The 18,903-nt window shown below is 31.3% G+C and overlaps 2 protein-coding genes across 3 annotated transcripts in view; one reads left to right on the forward strand and one right to left on the reverse strand.

Moving 5' to 3' along the window:
- Positions 1-18,903, forward strand: part of LOC107445174 (uncharacterized) — a 90,782-nt gene that overhangs the window by 40,979 nt on the left and 30,900 nt on the right. The gene's annotated exons all lie outside the window — the stretch shown is intronic.
- LOC107445173 (endochitinase) lies at positions 1,315-17,143 on the reverse strand. Of its 2 annotated transcripts, none has more exons than XM_016059517.3 (10): positions 17,004-17,143; positions 13,876-13,982; positions 12,722-12,934; positions 10,589-10,851; positions 9,398-9,501; positions 6,952-7,075; positions 5,164-5,358; positions 4,957-5,079; positions 3,476-3,678; positions 1,315-2,233 (listed from the first exon to the last, which is right to left on the reverse strand). In XM_016059517.3, exons 2-10 carry the CDS (start codon positions 13,952-13,954, stop codon positions 1,852-1,854), a joined length of 1,686 nt encoding a protein of 561 aa, XP_015915003.1. In that variant the 5' UTR covers positions 13,955-13,982; positions 17,004-17,143; the 3' UTR covers positions 1,315-1,851. The 2 variants fall into 2 exon arrangements, with proteins under 2 accessions (XP_015915003.1, XP_071035024.1); XM_071178923.1 differs by lacking the exon at positions 17,004-17,143 and adding an exon at positions 14,141-14,186.

The following is an 18,903-nucleotide window of genomic DNA, read 5'->3' on the forward strand; positions in this document are numbered from 1 at the left end:
TCTGTGTCTTCATTATTTTAAGGCATTTCTTTACTTATATGATATGCGCTAAATGATGAGTACTTATACAAATCATTAAGACACGACTCCCAGCAGATCACCAAAGTCAAGCATCACTGGCTACGGTCAGTGTGCGGGTGGGTGACCACTTGGATCAGTCTGCGTAGGGACCGAGGGTGTGCGGTATTGGTCCTCGTTAAGCTGTGCTACCGTAAAGTGCTCGACTTCGCGCGCAGGTCATCGGGCTACCGAAGCGGGGGTGCCATCCCCTCCGCAGAGGATCAAAATTGTGATGGCATGTCTTCGGATCATCCTCCGGGATGTTTCCCAGACCGTCGCCAATAGCCCATTGTGCTGCTCTAGTGCGACGTAAATTAACAACAACAACTTATACAAAATACCTCTTCATTTAAAAAAATAAATAACTAATACTATAATTACTTTTTCATTGAATTTTGGGATCTTGGATTATTTTAATTCACAGCGAAAACTATTGGCGTTGCAATCTTTCTGAACACTTTAAAATATTTAAAGAATTATTTTAAGCTTGAATAAATAAGTAATTGCGTCAAGACATTAAGTTTTTTATCTTTGACAAAGAAAATGGAAAATGTAACTTAATTAGTTCTGCCATTTGTTGAGGATACTATCAAGTAATCATTTAATAGAAACTTTACTTTGCCATTTTTCATTTGAAAAGTTTTTTTAGTTGCATTGGTGCAGTTGACGTCATGAATGTCCAAAATTGGTGCTTTTGGTTAGGAAAGAAAAAAAAAAGTATTTCTAAAAAACTTCTGGAATAATTTATGTTAATTTCTGTCACTAGATAGAATTAGAAATTTTTTCTCAAAATTTTACTGTGAGTTAAATTTTAACTTGTTGTCAGAACTCAAAGTTTAGATCTGTGTGATGCTTGCACCTCTTGAGAATTGTGCTTTTAAAAATAGGACAATAATGTAATAACTAATTAAAGTAATCGCAAAAAAGTAAATTTATGAATTTCAGATGATTGATTTTCAAAGACTATTCTAACTGTATTTTGATTCTACAGCAATAGAAGCAGAGAATCTAGCTGCTTGTGTATGACTGGATGTTGTTTGGTAATATTTGCTGTACTCATCTTACCTTGCCCCATGTAACTTTTTTTCTCCTTTTTCCTGTAAGTAAAGTCCAGATTTAAAGGAATGAGGTTTAGCTCAGTTTCGTTAGTTAAGAATAACATCTTCTGTGCATATTTGTCAGTAAATGTTCATGTGAGTTGTTAGTGGATCATACTCGTTTGAAAATTCCAATAAAATCATGAAAAGGAACACATTAAAATAAGAAAAACAACTTTATTTTAGGGTTGGAACAGTAAATATACATATCCTTAATAAAATATTTATTTTTAAATATTCTTAAAGGATAATAACGTGTTTATACTAGTTCATTGTTGATAACTTGATGATTGACAAATTATAAAATGAAATAATGATTTCACTAAAACAAGTAATATTTTTTTAAAAATATAAAAAATAAAAAAAAATAAACTCTTTCTCTTAATACTTTTTTGAAGAATCAAAAAGGCAGAAGAGTACACGGTATTTCCCAACAAAATATGGCACACAAAGAAACTTGAAAATCTAGTATCACACAAGAATGTTTTTCTAAGCAACAACAACAGTAAGCAAAGCTCCATCCTCAATTTAAAACAACACTCACAGAATAATACCGACAGATTTCAAAAACTGATTTTTTGTATTACATTTATAAATGCCACTGCTTCGTTTACTTTGTACATTACTTATTGTGGATGTGTTTTAAGTCCCATCTCTATTATCCTGTGAGTCTTTTAAACCTAAACAAATTCACTTATTTACCTAAATATGTACGAAATTGATAATGGTAGCCTCCTATGTTCAACAAGTTAGACCTAAGCATTGAATTCCAAGCACATTTACCTAAGCTGTGATCGTAATATGAACCCTTCTCGCATTGCATTAGAACAGGTCTACCACCAACACACCAGTAATATTTATTCTTTTCTTCGTGAGGTATGGTTTCTCTGTTCTTACAGTCTGGTGCTCCAGGCTGGTCATACGGGGATTCAAAATCTTTATCGGCTGAAGCTGAGGGTGAACCCTGACTGTTGGATGGTTTTGGAGTAGTTGATGCGTCAGGCTGCCACCATACTGTACTTGATTTAGTGGATGCTGGAGGCCACCACGTCATTTGAGTTGATGCTTCAGTAGACCTGAAAAGCACAGCGAATGTTATATTGTCTACTAAATTTGGACCATGTTTATTTATTTAGTTTATTTTATAAACTGTTTTGTCTATTTCGCTTTGGCTTGAGTTTATTATTGGTTTTAATTATAGGCGGTGTGTAATACAGTTGCTGAGTTTATACTCTACGAGGGATGGCAAAAAATCGTAACTCGCGATCGATATTTAAGTATTCTTAAATTAATTTAAACGCAAAAACATAGATATTTTTTGTTTAAGATAAATTTATTTTAAAAAAATTATTTTTCTAAACATCAACAACCAACTAGAGCATTTTTAAATTCGCTTTTCTTACTGACTAACCGTTCGGGTTGGGCTTCGTCTTTTGATCTTTGAGGACTAATTTTATTTAAAACTTGAAAGGCAGGAATTCTACAATTTATAAAGTTATTTTTAAGAAGATATGTATAACTTCTGAAGGTTTTTCGGGTCATCGTACTCAACAAACGAAGGAAACATCTGATCGTGTAGAAGACGAAGCCCGCATAAAAAAAGTTTTCAATGGACTAAATTGATGCTGTACAGGCAAACAAACTTATATAATTCCAGCAATCGCAGAGTGACTTCCTGATGTGATTGAGCAACAAATATGTAATAGTAAAGTGCATTAACTTCTTTATTTTATTCTATTCCTCATTAAAAGTTTACGAGCTGAGCAAATACTTTTATCCACTTTATTTATTTTCAAATCAATAAAAAATTAAAAATATCTTTATAAAAGCAAAGCGTCGTTATTCTACTTTACATTGCATAATATGTTCGCTCCTATAAATTGACCCTGGTTCAGAGAAGTTTTGGACTTAAAAATACTGGTTAAACCCATTAAATTTGGTCATAAACATGGCTTTTTAAATTTATTCCGACAATCGTAGATTAATCTCCTGCTTTAACTGAACCACAAATCTGGAGTTGAAAACTATATAACTTCTGTCGATATTAGTCTATTCTTCATCAAAAGTTCAAAAGCAAACATGCTTTTAACCAATTTATTTATTTTTGCGTACAAAAATTTAAAAATTGTAATAATTGTCTTTATATAACTTCATGGAAGCAAAACATCGTTATTCTACTTTACATTGCATAATATGTTGACTCCTATAAATTGGTCTCGGTTTCTAAAAGTTTTAGACTTCAGGTTTAATTCCTGGTTAAACCTATTAAACCTGGGTTTATTTATTGGTTAATTATAAAAAAGGCTTTATAAATTTACCTTGGTGGCCACCATTTGCTGGTGGACAAGGTGGAACCTTCCGTTGTTTGGCTTGGATCTGGTTTTGGCGGTACATAGCCTCGTAGTTTTTCATTCATAACTTCTAGAAGAGCATTTTTGCGTCCACATACTCCATTGTAATCATCCATATCTATTGCCCATATCATAGCTCCGCCATAGCCTTCTTTTCTTATGTAGTCCATCTATTAGAAAACGTTTAGTGTTAAATTTAGGCTATAAGTTGTAAGACTGAGTAAGAGGAAAATGTACAGAAAAAATAACCCCTATTAATATTTTATAGCTTAGTCATGGTAGAGGATTTGATTTAAGCTTAGCTTTTAAACGCTGGACTGACAATCTTTAGTTTTTATATATTTACTATACACATGGAAGTTAAAATCATTTTAAGTTGCAAACTTTTGCATGCTGAAATTGGAAACAAATAAGTTTAATAGCTGCAAAAAGATACAATTTAGAAATACGACTTATAATTTATTTAATTAATGAGTTTATTGTAATCGTTTAGATTATAACCAAAGAACTGAAATTTGATTATTCTAACATTCATTTAAACCTTCTAACATTCAAAGAATTTAAGTTTGGTTTTTCTAAAATTCAACTACAAGTGTATGTTGTTAGAAAATTTGACAAATAAATCCATTGAAAACTCTCCAAGTCCAGAATGCTATTCCAAGTTTCTATTCCTTATAAATATATTATAATTATAATTTCGAATATAAGATAGATTTTTTTTTCACATTATGCTTTTTTATTAAACTCTACTGTACTCGACGAAATCAGAAAAAGCATTTTAAAACCATTTTTTTCTATCAAAAAATTTATCATTGGTAAAATTATTATCAAAAGTTTATTTGTTTTCCGTATGTCCGACTTAGGGGATATATATTTGGCTCTTTTCTGCTTTGTGTTTATATATTTTCTGAAGATTATTACAAACTCTTCGTACTGGATAGGCTCATTAGAATGGAGAGAAAATATTATTCCTAGAGACAGCATGTTCAGTAAACACTTACCTTTAATTCCAGTCAAAAATTAAATTTAAAAAATATGTACGTTAAGAGTCATAAACTAAAATTTAAATAAGGAAAAACATTGTCGAAATTTGACGAATCGCTAACGAAGAAAGCGGTATCGAAACATCAATATGAAATTATTTGCATTAATATTAATTTAATAACATCAATATTAATTTAATTTGCTTGACTGAACTTGATTTCTTGTAATTATTAATAATCACCTTTTACCGTCCCTCAGCTTATCTCATATTCAAACAAAGTTTTGATGTTTTTAATCTCTCCTTCCTCTTTAACCCGTTTGACTTCTTTTAGCATTTTATTTGTTCTTAGTCTGTGACCTCTTTTGTTACAAAATGTTGTCATTTTTAACTATGTTATTAAACATATATATTTCAAGAGTGGGGATTACGGAACACCATGCATTTATTTAGGCTTGAGACTTACCTTAATCCCTATACTATCTTCATCCTCATAGCCTATCCACTGATCATCATGATATGCATACGGGCATTTACCAATGTCATCATATTTCTTGGTCCATTCCCCACTGTTCACATGAGGACAAATCTATAAATAAAATATTTTGGATAAAGTTATAGATATTCGATGAAGATATTTATAATAATTAGAAACAGTCTTAATTATTCTTACCTCGTAGTAGGCTAAAAATCCGCTTGCATTGGTGTAAGGTCCTGGTTCTCCACCACCTACCCACTTTTTGATGCCCGCCCTCAATTCTGTGTTATCTTTGCTTCCCAAAGTATACGTCCTTCCGTAGAAAGGTACACCCACTACTAACTTGTTCTTTGGAGCACCCATACTGACCCAGAGCTGAAGACCATCATGCTGAAAACAGAAACATTAAATCATTATTAGTAACTTGAAATTTCTAGTACGCTATATTTTCAGACTATTGGCAGAAAAGTATAGGAGATTCAACAGGTATTTTTAATCACTGCGTAATATTCTTAGTGGAAATCAAGACATTTGTGTTGTCTATTTTAATAATTGCACCAGGAGCCGCGATGGCTCTTGGGATAGAGCGTTCGCCTTCCAAAGAGGTGAACCGGGTTCGAATCCCAGCCATGGCTGGTCGATTCGAATTCCGCATCCGGCTTGCACCGACCGCAGTGCTGACGTGAAATATCCTCAGTGGTAGACGGATGATGGATTACGGCTAACAGTGGGAAGTTCTCGTAGTCTTTTTCTCCCGCCAATGCGGGCTAGTTCCATCAAAACGTCCTCCATGAAGGCAAATCCCCCCCCCCAATACTTGATCCAGGAGTTTCTTTGTCTTCTGGATTGGGTTCGTAATTACAAGGCTACGTAGTTGAACATAAGTAGTCGTAAACCCAAAATTGGGTCGGTTGTTCAACGACGGTTATAAAGTAAAATAAAATAAACGAATCAGAGCCGTGGTGGCTCAGGGGATAGAGCATTCGTCTCCCAATGACATGATCCATGTTCGAATCCCAGCGACGGCTAGTCGATATGTATTTTGTTAATGGCTTCCCACGTCCACAGGGCTGACGTAAAATATCCCATTTTTTCAATTATGATTAATTCTTGCTTTAAATTTTCCAAAAATAATGTAACTTTTCGTGAATTATAGATGCAAAATCTTCGAGCTTGATCTGTTACTGAAAATGAATTAATTACGAGAAAAATTTATGAAATAGTGATTATGAATTTTTATGAAAATATAAAAATTATTGTTAACTTGAAGCTTTAAAGCTTTAAAAGAAGTTAAGGCTTTCTTCATAAGTTTCGAATTTTCTAACAATTTGATCTCATCACTGATTTCAACTCAGGAAATTGTTGAAAATAAATGGCAAAAAGATTTGTTTGCATTTATTTCTATAATAGTCAGCACTCCTTAACCTTTTCTGAAATGAATCAGTTTCGTGAGGGAAAAAATTCTTGTTTTCTTTATTTTTTTAGAACAAACAATCACTATTTAAAAAAAAATTAATAATAATTCAAATTCCATCCCAATTGCTGATTAAGAAACAAATTATATTTTCTACCGAAACAATTTTACCAATGTTAAATAATGTAGATACAAAGAAAATAAGATGAAATGATTCTCAAAGCTTTTTTGTTAGCTGTGTCCCATTTAAATCTTAGCTCGCTGTGGCACTTATTCTGAAAATCACTATCTTGAAATATACTACAAGTCTTAATTATATTTTACTTCTATTCAATTAACTAACTTATCTTTTAATTAACTTATGTACTTTTATACAACAAATATTTGTCTACAAAACATTATGAAATCTCAAAGTGAACGCATATTGATATGTAGAGAATATTTGTCTCTGTCTTTAGGGACTTCGACTCGATTAAAAAAAAAATCTTAGGTTCAATAATTTTTCTTAAAATTTAATGTAGGAGAGTTGTAAAAAGAAAATGAGAAAAAAGAGTTTTTAAATATCTTACCACATTAAGTTTCTCATAGGCCCACTGATCGAATGGTCGCTTATACAAAGGACTATGGACATCTGCAAAACCAGCCCAGTTACCACGAAGATCATAGGTCATCACATTGATCCAGTCAAATAATCTATAAGTAAAAGTATTTTTTAGTTTAAATGTCTTATATCATGTGACATACGGTATTGCGCATATTAATGAATTAAGTTTCCTATTCAATAACATTCGGCTTTGGGTAGGATTTTCAGCCTATAAAATTGGTTTAACTACATTTTTTTGCACAGATGGAGGTTGGCTCAACTAATGCAGATCTTCAGATAGAGAATTATTTGCTTCTAGGGAGAAATCTAGAATCCCTAGCAGCAATACAACTTAGGCCAATACAACTAGGCCCTCATTGGGCCAATATTTATGAATCTTGGCTAAATGAGGACCGTTATTTTGCCGATATTGGCCCGAAACAGAATTTTCCGATTCACACGATATTTTGCAGCCACTTTACGACCAATATAGGTACTATATAGAATTATCAGATTCACCCGATATTTTGCAGCCACTTTACAACCAATATAGGTACTATATAGAATTGTCAGATTCACCCGATATTTTATATCCATTATTTAGCCAATATAGGTTCCATATTGACCGATGTATAGGCCCTAAATAGACCATTTTAGGACCAATATTAAAAAATCTGGACATTCCAATATTGGTCCTTCAGTACATATTCTTATAGGACCCATATTGAGTCAATTTTGATCCCAACTGGAGCCAAAGTATAGCTGCTTGGGATGTGACTGTTGAGTCATCAACAGTTCGATGAAGTCTAAGATTCAATTTAAAAGTCTTCAATTTAATTTTCAATTCTAGTCAATTATCTCCCTTCTATCTTATTTTATTAATCTTCAATTTAAAAAGGCGTGTCCTAAATGGTAATTATACTTGCAACCAAGAAAAAAGTTTGGTTGGTTGGTTCTAATGCCACTTGCCACACGGGCAAGCCTGCTTGGTGAAGCCGAGCAAATTTAGAGGCAGAGTGTGCGATTCTTGGTTTTCAGTGGCGCCATCTATGACCAAGAATTCGACTTCTGCCACATCATACGTCTCACCTGTTTATAAGGCGGACCCATTCATAGATCCACAGATCGTAATTTTGACCTGAATCAGAGAACGAGCGATCTCCAATCCAGTTCCCCCCAGAGGTATTGATTTGTTATGGGAACGTGGAGGACTTTGCGATTCGACAGAATTTTAACGTGCATCAGTCACCAACTACACGGCGAGTCTTCGGCCGGCGGGGTTCGAACCCATGAACTCTCGGGCATGGGCCCAGCGCCCTACCGACAAGGCTATCCCGACCCAGAAAAAAGTTTTGAATTAGGATAGAAAATATAAACTCTGCACAGCACAAGACTGGAATTGAATTTATTCAGCAACGAATCGTATTTTCTCGTCCAAAGATTTTAATTTTGTAAGGCGAAATGCTTAAGAAGCCACCAGTGAACAACATCTTAAACTGTAAAAGCATATTTTCTTTTGTTTAAATCACGTGAGGGGCAACTGGCAGCGTAGAATCAGTTAAAGGATGATAAACTATAAAAAAAAGAACATCATAGTGAAAAAAATTGTGTTTTTCATGCAACGTTCGTGGTGTTGGTGTGTTTCAACAAGATCTTCGTTCTGAGATAGTATAAAAAATGTTATAAAGGAAATAAATTAACCACTTTACCCTTGATTACCCTTGAAATTCTCAATATCTAAATCTCATCAAAAATATATCTGAAACATTTTGAAGAGACATTTGAATAAGATAGATTGCGCATCTAAGATAGAAATAATGGAGAATGCCATAAAGATTTGATTTCATGTTGACGATGTCAAACAATTATATTCTGATTGAATAGAATTCAAGCTTGCACTTTAGCAGAATAGACGATTACATATTTCCTACCAGATTTCTTTTAGATGCAGTAAGCTCCTACTTGGACGTTATTAGATTTCTACACGATGCATGTAAGAGAATTCGTACTTACGATGTTGATAAAAAAAATTAGCCAATTATTATAAAATAATGGCATTGAAACAATTAATTTAATCCAAAACAATGATTAAATGAAGGCTACGCATCTATAGGAAAAAGAGGTAAATTTGCATCTTCCCTTTGGCCAATGGCCCAATTCTATTGAAAACCAAAATCTTGATAATTAACCAAAATTTTGTACCGACATCAGAGTAGATTCCAAGCAAAAATTTATGTGACGAAATTAATCAAAATAATATCTTAATAATTTTAAGATAATATTCAATTTAACTTTTTTTTTTCTGATTGAAAAGGAATTCCTTTCGCTTACATTTTTTTACTATAAAAATGGATAAATAAAATAAACGAAGCATTTATAAATGAAAAAAAATATTGGTTAAAAATGTAAATGTAAATTGGTGAGTGTCTTACTCTGCTAATCTTGGAACTTCGTATCCTTCTTGCAGTCTAAACTTAGCCACTGGCACAGCACACGTCAAAAGTAACTTATGAGGCTCAAATGCAACTTTTAGTTCCTGAAACAATGCAAGATAAATTAGTTAATCAGATTTTATTTAAAAGTAAAACATGTTTTTAAAAAATACCTACATTTTCCAAAGATGAAATTATAAAAACTGTTTCTTGACTCTTATCGTATTTTTCCCCCACACCAATTTTTCAGTAAATATGTATTAGTGTTTCACTATTTCATCGAAAATGAAGAGATTCGATGATTTATAAAAATTTGATTGCTCTTGGATTAGCTTTCCATGTGAAAAAAATATGCACAGAAGCCTTAAAAATTATAGTTTGAAAGAAAAAGAAGTAATTAATCCATTTCATTAGCGATTGTAATTTATGCACATAGGATAATAATTTCATAAATAATTTGAAGGGAATATTTTATATTGATTCTGAAATTGCTTTTGAATTTTATCACAACTACGTTGATTTAATATTTTTGATTTAATTTTATATTTAAATTCTAAACTTTTAGAACTAGAGACTGAGTGCATGCTATTTTGTTTAATTAAAAGTATGCTTGAATCAATAATCATATTTTAGATTTTTTTTAAAAAAAAGCGGTGAATCATGATTTTTAAACGTACAGCAGCAATAAATATACTTAAAATTCGTGACAAGACAATCGTGAAAATTTTTAATTCTAAGATTGTTCCATTCGATTAAAAATAATCGTTACTAGATTTGATTCTTGATTTGTGTTCTTTGTATCTTCTCAGAGTAACGTACTACATCCATTTTCATGATTTATGATTTTGAATAGAATTGAGCCATTGTCAAAGAGAAGGGGCAAATACAGCTCCTTTTTTTCGAAGATGTGTGGCCTTTTATTTATATAGGTCCTTCATATTGTTTTGGATTGAATTAATAATTTCTATATTGTTATTTTTTAATTTATTTCATAAATATAACAGTTACAAGGCAAAAATGTAATAATGAGCTAAAATGCTGTACTGACATCTAGTTCCTATATAGAAATGTATTAGACAATAAAATGTTGCAAGTAATGTTACATGTTTGTGTAATTAAAATGTTTATTTTAAAGTTTAGCGTCACAAGCTCATGTGCGTAAACTGATAATGGCAAAAATGTACTTCGTACCTCTACAAGTTTTAAGAAATTTTCCTTGTCGGAATATTTTCCACCGCGGTCCGATGCTCCTGGATATTCCCAATCCAAATCAAAACCATCAAATCCGAAATCTTTAACCCATTTGACGGCGCTTTTCACAAAGATGTCTCTTCTAGATTTTTCTCCAACCATGTCCGAGTATTTCCTGCCTCCTTCTGCCCAACCTCCAACAGCAAGAAGAAGCTTTAAATGGGGATGTTTTCCCCGAAGAGCCGTGAATTTTTTATAACCACCTAAAAGGCATAAAGATCAAAAAATTTAAAAACATTTCAGAAATTCATTTATTTTAAATGTACTATTTGTGGAAGAGATGTTGATTTACGTATTTTTCCGTTAAATCCCTTTAATCCCAATTTTTTATTATTGGAATGATATGAAATGTGCCTTTATGAAGGAAATGGCATAGTAAGAAATTTACGTTTAAACTAAATAGATATTTTCATTTTTCTATTTTTTTAAGAAATCAGCAACTTCCTAACCCTTTGACGCAGATGAGATTTATATATATATATATATATATATATATTCTTGAAAATTCTTATATATTCTTGAAATTATATATATTCTTGAAAAATATCCGTCCATGTAAGTTGAACTGATTTTGCTGCTCGCTTTATAGTCTCCCCTTTTTAATGTTTTTTCTTTTTATTTTATTTTATTATCTGTTTTTACATGTTATTTTTACTTTTTTTTATAAAAGTTTTGTTAAAANGTTAACATGAGATGGTTCAAATTTTTGACTGCTTTCCTGACCAAACTATTGAACCCATCCCAGATTGCGGCTGCCCCCATATGTCCAAATCCGTCAAAAAAAGGTATGTTCATTCAGAGGAAGTACGTTTTTGTGTCTAATTTCATAAGTTAATTATAGTCTGCACTTATAATTAGCATATTTGAGGTCACTCCCTTGAACTATTAAGTTTGAGTCGTAGTATATGAAAATCTGATCATGAGATCAAAAGTTATTTCAAGGTGCTTCTATCTTATATATATATATATACTGACGCTCTAATTACTAGCGAAAATATATTTGTAAAGTCTATTAGTTACAAGACAAAATCTGTTTGATCATATTATATTTTATTTTACTATAGTCAAAAATTTATTAATAATTGATTTTGTAAATTAAAGAATTTCATTAATGATTTCTTTTAGATCTAAGTAACTACAAACTTAAAAATGCATCGTTTGGACGTATTTGGAAGATTTTGCTTTTAATGCGAAAAAAGACATTGGTGTATCATGCTTTATTTCTTTGCCAGAAATTATTGAAATGCTAAATAACTGCAAATCACTTATATTTTTCACTGCATATTTTTCACCTATTTGAACCAAAAATACGAAATAAGGAAAAGAGTTTGAAAATATATTTCATAAAATTTCTGCATCAAAGGGATAAGGTCTAAAGTCATTTATAGCCATCTCATTAAAAATTACAAAGGTTAAGAATGTTTCCTTTCCTTCCTTTGGAACATTAAAACGAGTAACCAAAAATCTGGAGTTCAAAAAGAACCTCGCTGTTAGTATAATTCAAAAGTCTTGGAAATTTAAATAATCTCTAGTCTCAAAATGATGGCCGAGTTTAGGTTCGCCACTAGCCATGACAGTCTCCAAGAACAGTTGCACTGTTTCCACGTAGCTCCTATCTGCAGTCTCTGTAATCTGGGGATGGTGACCATCTCAATTACTGTTCAGCTTTAATCAAACTCTCTCCTGTGGACCGCCACTGGGAGTCAAGGGGCCGTTTGGATTCTAGACTATCCCTACAGTGGGTCATTTCTTGTTCTCTATGTTTCTCTCTCTCTATGTTTGTTCTCTATACGGTTCTTCGTATTTTTATTTCTATCTGAGGAGTTTAAAAGTCTTTTAATCTTGCCGTTAGAAAGAAGGAAATGTTATTTTATTATCTGGTGATCACACTGGCTATTTATTTAATGTTCTAATTGTTTTCAAACTTTAACCAAACATTATTGAATGTGTACTTTTTAAGCAAATCGGGTTTTCAAAATGTAATACTAACAAAACCCCGTGTTCAAGTATTCAATAATTTTTAGATTTAAAATTTAGTCACGTAATACTTTTAAAGAAATACATTTTACTTACCATTTTCTAAATCATATTCTGGATCAATACTGAACAATTCCCATGTCTGATTGTTCAATCCCACAAAAGAATAGATGATATCCGTACACAAATCTCCGGGAATATCGTCTATATCATAGTTCCATGGTTTTGGTCTCGTGTAAGCCCAGGCACTATAATAGCACACGACCTTGCCTCTTTCATGGTCGTCTCCAGCATTGTAGAAGTGAATACCTTGCGGATTCAATGTTTTCACAACATTGTGAAAAAAATATCTTTATTAATATTTATGCATTTGTTTGGTACAAGTGCTAAAGGTTTAAGCATATTAAATTTTTCACAGTTCATGCATTGTTTATGAAAATATGATTAAAAAAAAAGACATTGATGAAAAAAGATAAATATATATGAATGCCGATCAGACTGTGTATGGAGCTGACAGCACATCAGAAAGGTTCTGGGCTCGAAGCCCGGACAGGGCATAGATGTTTTTTTAGTCTCTGTACTAGCTGTCCTTACTGTGGGAGCAACGTTGACTCACCTAATATTGTGCCCCTGAAAACGTGACTAACAAATCTGCCCTACTGATACCTAAAGAACGAATGCCAATCGGATTGGTATTGAGAAAAAAATTATAAATCCTCAAAATGATGTAAAACATTGTATACCTTACAATTTAAAATTGTTCTGTCTGTTATTAAATAAATTAATAAAAAAACAATAAATACTTATCAAAAACTGTTTTTTTTGCAAGAAATTATTCTTGGATTAACGCATTTAATAATTGTGAGCAAGAGTTTTCGATTTACTCAAAACATTCTTGAGATATGACGAAATAAATCAAAAATTAAAGTTAACATGAGATGGTTCAAATTTTTGACTGCTTTCCTGACCAAACTATTGAACCCATCCCAGATTGCGGCTGCCCCCATATGTCCAAATCCGTCAAAAAAAGGTATGTTCATTCAGAGGAAGTACGTTTTTGTGTCTAATTTCATAAGTTAATTATAGTCTGCACTTATAATTAGCATATTTGAGGTCACTCCCTTGAACTATTAAGTTTGAGTCGTAGTATATGAAAATCTGATCATGAGATCAAAAGTTATTTCAAGGTGCTTCTATCTTTTTGCGCATCTTTACATAGTTATGATTTTTAATTTGGTTTAAATACTTACTATGAGGGCGACTGAATCTTGGTTCAGCACTCAATGCTACGCTAATGATGAAACAAAAAATGAAAAGCTGTAACCACATTCTTCTAAATGATGGGGTGTAGAAATATCTGCAAGAAATTTAAAAAAAATATTTTAATTTTAAAATTGGATTGAAAGAAGAGTTTAAAAGAGCAAAAGCCGGATTCGACTATGCTGCGCTAAACTCAAAATAGCAAAATCAAACAGAAATATTAAGAAAACAAACATAAAAATGAGGAAAGCTCACTCAGAGTCGAATTTACCGCATGCCAGTATTTATTTGAGGAAGGTAAACCATCTGAGGACATTTTTAAATTGTTGATCAGACAATATAGCAATTGTCTATTATGTAAGAACCGGATTTCCTTGACATAACCTACTCTATGATTTTATATTGTTACAGAGAATTAAATATTTAGTTAGTTACAATTTTAAAGGTTAAAATAGTTTATCCTACCAGCTCTTTATTTCTGATACAAGCTACTTAAATTATGTTGCAATTTTCATATGAAACACTCTAAGCGTTGTTTTCAAATTGTTTACAATTAATCAACCAATTACTTTTAAGTTATTTATTTTCCAAAATTATTTTGATGATTTAGTTTTAAAAAAAGGCATTAAATGCGTTGTGGTAATTTTTTCTTCTCATTTAAAGGCTGTTTAATAAATGCTAGCCGCCTTCGGCGACCAGATTGGTCACCTTTCAAAATTATATTGAGCAACATGGGAACTTTTACGATAATCAAGCCGAATGCACAGCACAACTGTATTTAAATATTCTGATTCTTCAACCCCTCCTCCAATTCTAACAGCTTAATAAGTTTTAAGCACGACATAATAGAAGTTTCTCATTGTCTACATTGTTAGAAGTTTCTAGGTAAAAAATGGTTAAATAGAAATTTATTTATTTGTTATTTTACCATATTCAACCATAACCAGTCAAATAACGGCAAAAATGATGAACTGTTGAAAACTGTTAAATGTGAGGGGAAAAAACTTTATCGTTTGTGTTTACTTTATATTATGATTGAAAATTTAGTATGATTGTTTTTAAATTTTTTATTCGGGTTTTATTTTCGCAACCATTCCAAGATATTTTCAATAGAAAGATATAATTTAACATTTTTAAATGGACTTTGATATTAACTACAAATATAATTTTTAATAAAATAATTATCATTAAAATTCCATTTCATAAAACGTCAGTAACGTTAATAGTAACGAAAATTTTATTACTCATAATGATGCAAGCTAAAATGAAAGCGAAATGCTTGTATGTGGTAAAAAAACATTCAATTTCTTAAATATTTTTGACAGTATTTTTCTTTTAAGAATATTTAAAAGTTTTCATAATAAATTATTCAAATTCACTTCATTTTTGCAATTTTGTTTTCATATCCATTTTATTAATGTTTTCTATTGCCATAAAATGGTATTTATTTCTTAACATCATCGTTTTATTTTGACATATTTGCCAAGTTCGAACAATTTCAATGAAACTAATTGTAATTCTTTTGTTCAAATTTTTTGTGTCAGTTGTATATAATAGTTATAATTTATTTTTTTAGGTTGTCTTAATAATTTAAGTATTGTTAAATAATTAGTCATAAGTTAAATATTTATTTAGATTCATTTTATTAGGTTGTCTTAAATGAAAGTTTAAGTAGTGTTGAGTAGCTAGCTATACGTAAATATTTATTTAGAATATTTTTATATTTTTATAGATATAATAGCTTAGTTGCGAAATAATTATTTAAATTTATTTTTTATCATTTCTAAAAGGGATGCAAGAAGTTTTGAACAATAAAAAGGGCTATGGTACAGCATATTGGGATACCAATTATTAGTGACGGAGCTTGCTTTTTTCGAGTAATAGCATATATATATTGTACGATATTCAAGTTATAGCTCGAGAGGTGAGTGAGGTAGTAGTACGGCACGTAATGGAGCAGGAAGATAATGTCCCGAACTTATACTTACGGTGATTTGTACCGGACAGATTTTAAATTATAGCTAAAATTCAATACATAAAGAAGCTCGACAACATCCGGGAAATTGAAAATTGGAATCAATGGAGTTCCGCGCGGGCAACAGTTAAACGGGGAAAAAGTTGGTTAAAATATTGTTTAAGACTAATTAAGGTGTTAGGATGGGGAGAGAATGAAGAATTAGAATATTTAGATACAGTTGTGCTGTACAATCCACTTGGAAACCATTAAAGTTTATAAGTTGTACAAAATAATTTTGGAAGGTGACCATGCTGGACACCAAAGGAGGCTAGTTCTAAATAAATACTTAACGTATAGCTAACTATTCAACACTAGTTAAACTATCACTTAAAACTACCTAACAAAACGAAACTAAACAAATACTTAACGTCTAACTACTTATTTAACGTTATTTTAATTTTAATTAACGAAACCTAACAAAACGAATTATTATAAAAGACTATATTGTTCCTAGTTAGATAGAGAAATACTCACGTTTTTAGTGCCACTTAAGAGAAAAAAATAAAGAGATAATACAATAAATTTTATATTTTGGTACTGTTGACATTATAACAAGTAATATATAAAAAAAATTAGAAGTCAATTCCTACTTAGGACAACAAAGCAAAAAAAATTTTTTTCTAACGATCTACAAGATCGATCTACACGTTTCGCCACTGACGGTATTTATTTCTAAATTTATATCTTGCTAAATATCTTATATAATAGAAATTTTTTCTCGCAAATAAAGCTAAAATTAATTAATTAAATTTAATTAATGAATTAATATTTGAAAAAAACTGTATTAATATCAAGTGCCATCCACATCAAGTTTTTAAAAAAATGTATTTGAACTTGTGTGGAAGAATAAAAAGTGTTTTATTAACGATTGAAAATTTGAACAAGATATATAAATATAGGGAGAATGTGAACTAATAGTAGGAATTGAAAAATATACTATACGTTTCAAATTAATTTCTTTATTATAACAAAAAAAGTTCATTTTATGGTATTTTTCTCTTAAAAAATTAAATATCAAATTTTAATTTAAAACCAAAACTGAAACAATTATGAAATATAAGATTGGGCAATGCCATAGACTGATTGATAACATCCACTCACCTGCGACTAAATGATAGGTAGCACCCCGCTGATTCTTCCGAATACCCGTGAAGTCAATCTCTTCTTCTTCAGCTCTTGGTGTTCTTCTAATGATCCCGAGAGAATTTTGGAGATCAAATATTCCCCTTAAAGAGTAATTTCATGCCCCTCCACCTTGTTTCAAAACCACTTTCTTCAGAGACCTTGAACCTTACATCATAATTTTTTTTTAACCACATAAAAAGATTTCTTGTGTACCTGGGAGCTATTGAACCTTAAAGAGTACCTCCTGAAGGTCAAGGCAGATGAGAGTGATGCAGTTCTTTCACCTCATCTTCTTTCTGCGGAATTTTTCTTTTTTTTCTTCCTTCTAGTTTTTGTTTTGGTTTTGGTATGCATGAATTTGGTGGAGTCGATAGGATTCGACATATGTGGATTCGACATATTGCCAGTGATAGTGAGATAGATGAGGTTATGTTTTGGGCTGATCACTCAAAAGCCTTCCTAAAATGGAGGCGACAAGTCAACTGATGCGGAACACATAAGTTTAAATTACTTCATTAGCATTATTTTGAAATAACCACAACTGTAACATTTGATACTTGAGGCTAGATATACTAATGTAATTCTTATTTGTCAGGAGTTTAAAAATGTAAATTATTTTAATACCAAAAATATAATAATTCAGCCAACTTAAATGTTTCATGGGAATAGGTTTATACCTTTGTTTATTATAAATGTATGAATTTTGTCAAACATTTCAAAAAATATGAAAATATGGTGCTGCACCTTGGGCCATAAGATAACACTCATTTTGAGTTCCTTCCTTCCAAACTTTTTAGTTGATTCAATATGGATATCCATGTAATTTATTATATTAATTACATATTTGTTTTTTATGTAATTAAAAGAAAAGTTAAGATAAAAATAAGCTAAAATAAAAGAAGTTAATCATAAACCTAATAGCAAAGAATATTTACAGGAATATTTTTTAAAAATGTATAGCTTTTCTAAGAACATGATGATTTTTTTTTTATATCGGAAGTGGATGTGGCCTAGTCCACGCAATATTCATTTATGCTATCTGGACCTGTTGCACATACTTTATACCTTGAACCGGTATAATGCAGAGACACAGGTCTAAGATACAACAGTATGCATTTTTTTTTTTACTTTTCTGGGCATCTTAAAAAATAAATAAATAATTTTTCTTAGGAAATTAATAATATCTCTTAAAAGGAATTACATTTTAGGTACGTGCTTACAGTATTGCTATTTTCTATTATAAGTAATTTTGGATTTCTTTTTCTTTTCTTTTTCTTTTTTTTGGATTTTCTAATCAACTTGATTTAAAAAAACTATTATTACAACAATTAATAAACCAAAAAGAAATATCTCCCTAGTATGCGTTTGAAAAACCTGAAATGGTCATCAGCGCAGCAGATAGTACCTATTATTACAGGTATCAACGGTATGTACTGAATTCCACCGGATCGTTCAACTATTTATACTGTACACAAATAATTACACAAGGTTCATTCGGTTGAAGTCGATGAATTAGTCTGAGGAAGTATAATAACGTGAAAAGTGTTCTGCTGTTATGGTAGCGGTGTCTTGGTGTCTCTCAAAGATAAACAAAAAGCCATGCAACACCTGAACAAGTTGGCAAATCAAATTCATCTTAGAATGTCAGATTTTCGTTTCGAGTCTGACGGACAGATCATGGACGATTATGCAACTGTACATCCTGCCGGAAGCGTACAAAATTGGTTCAATGAGCATCAGTATGACTTCCAACACCTTCCGTGACCACCGCAAAATCCAGATCTTAACATAATAAAAAAATTTGGGGACATGTTGGAAAAGCACATCCGTCAGCAATCTCCTCGTCCATCTAATTTATAGGATTTCGAAGTGTTTA

This window comes from Parasteatoda tepidariorum, chromosome 3 (assembly GCF_043381705.1).
Source record: "Parasteatoda tepidariorum isolate YZ-2023 chromosome 3, CAS_Ptep_4.0, whole genome shotgun sequence".
Lineage (NCBI taxonomy): Eukaryota > Metazoa > Arthropoda > Arachnida > Araneae > Theridiidae > Parasteatoda > Parasteatoda tepidariorum.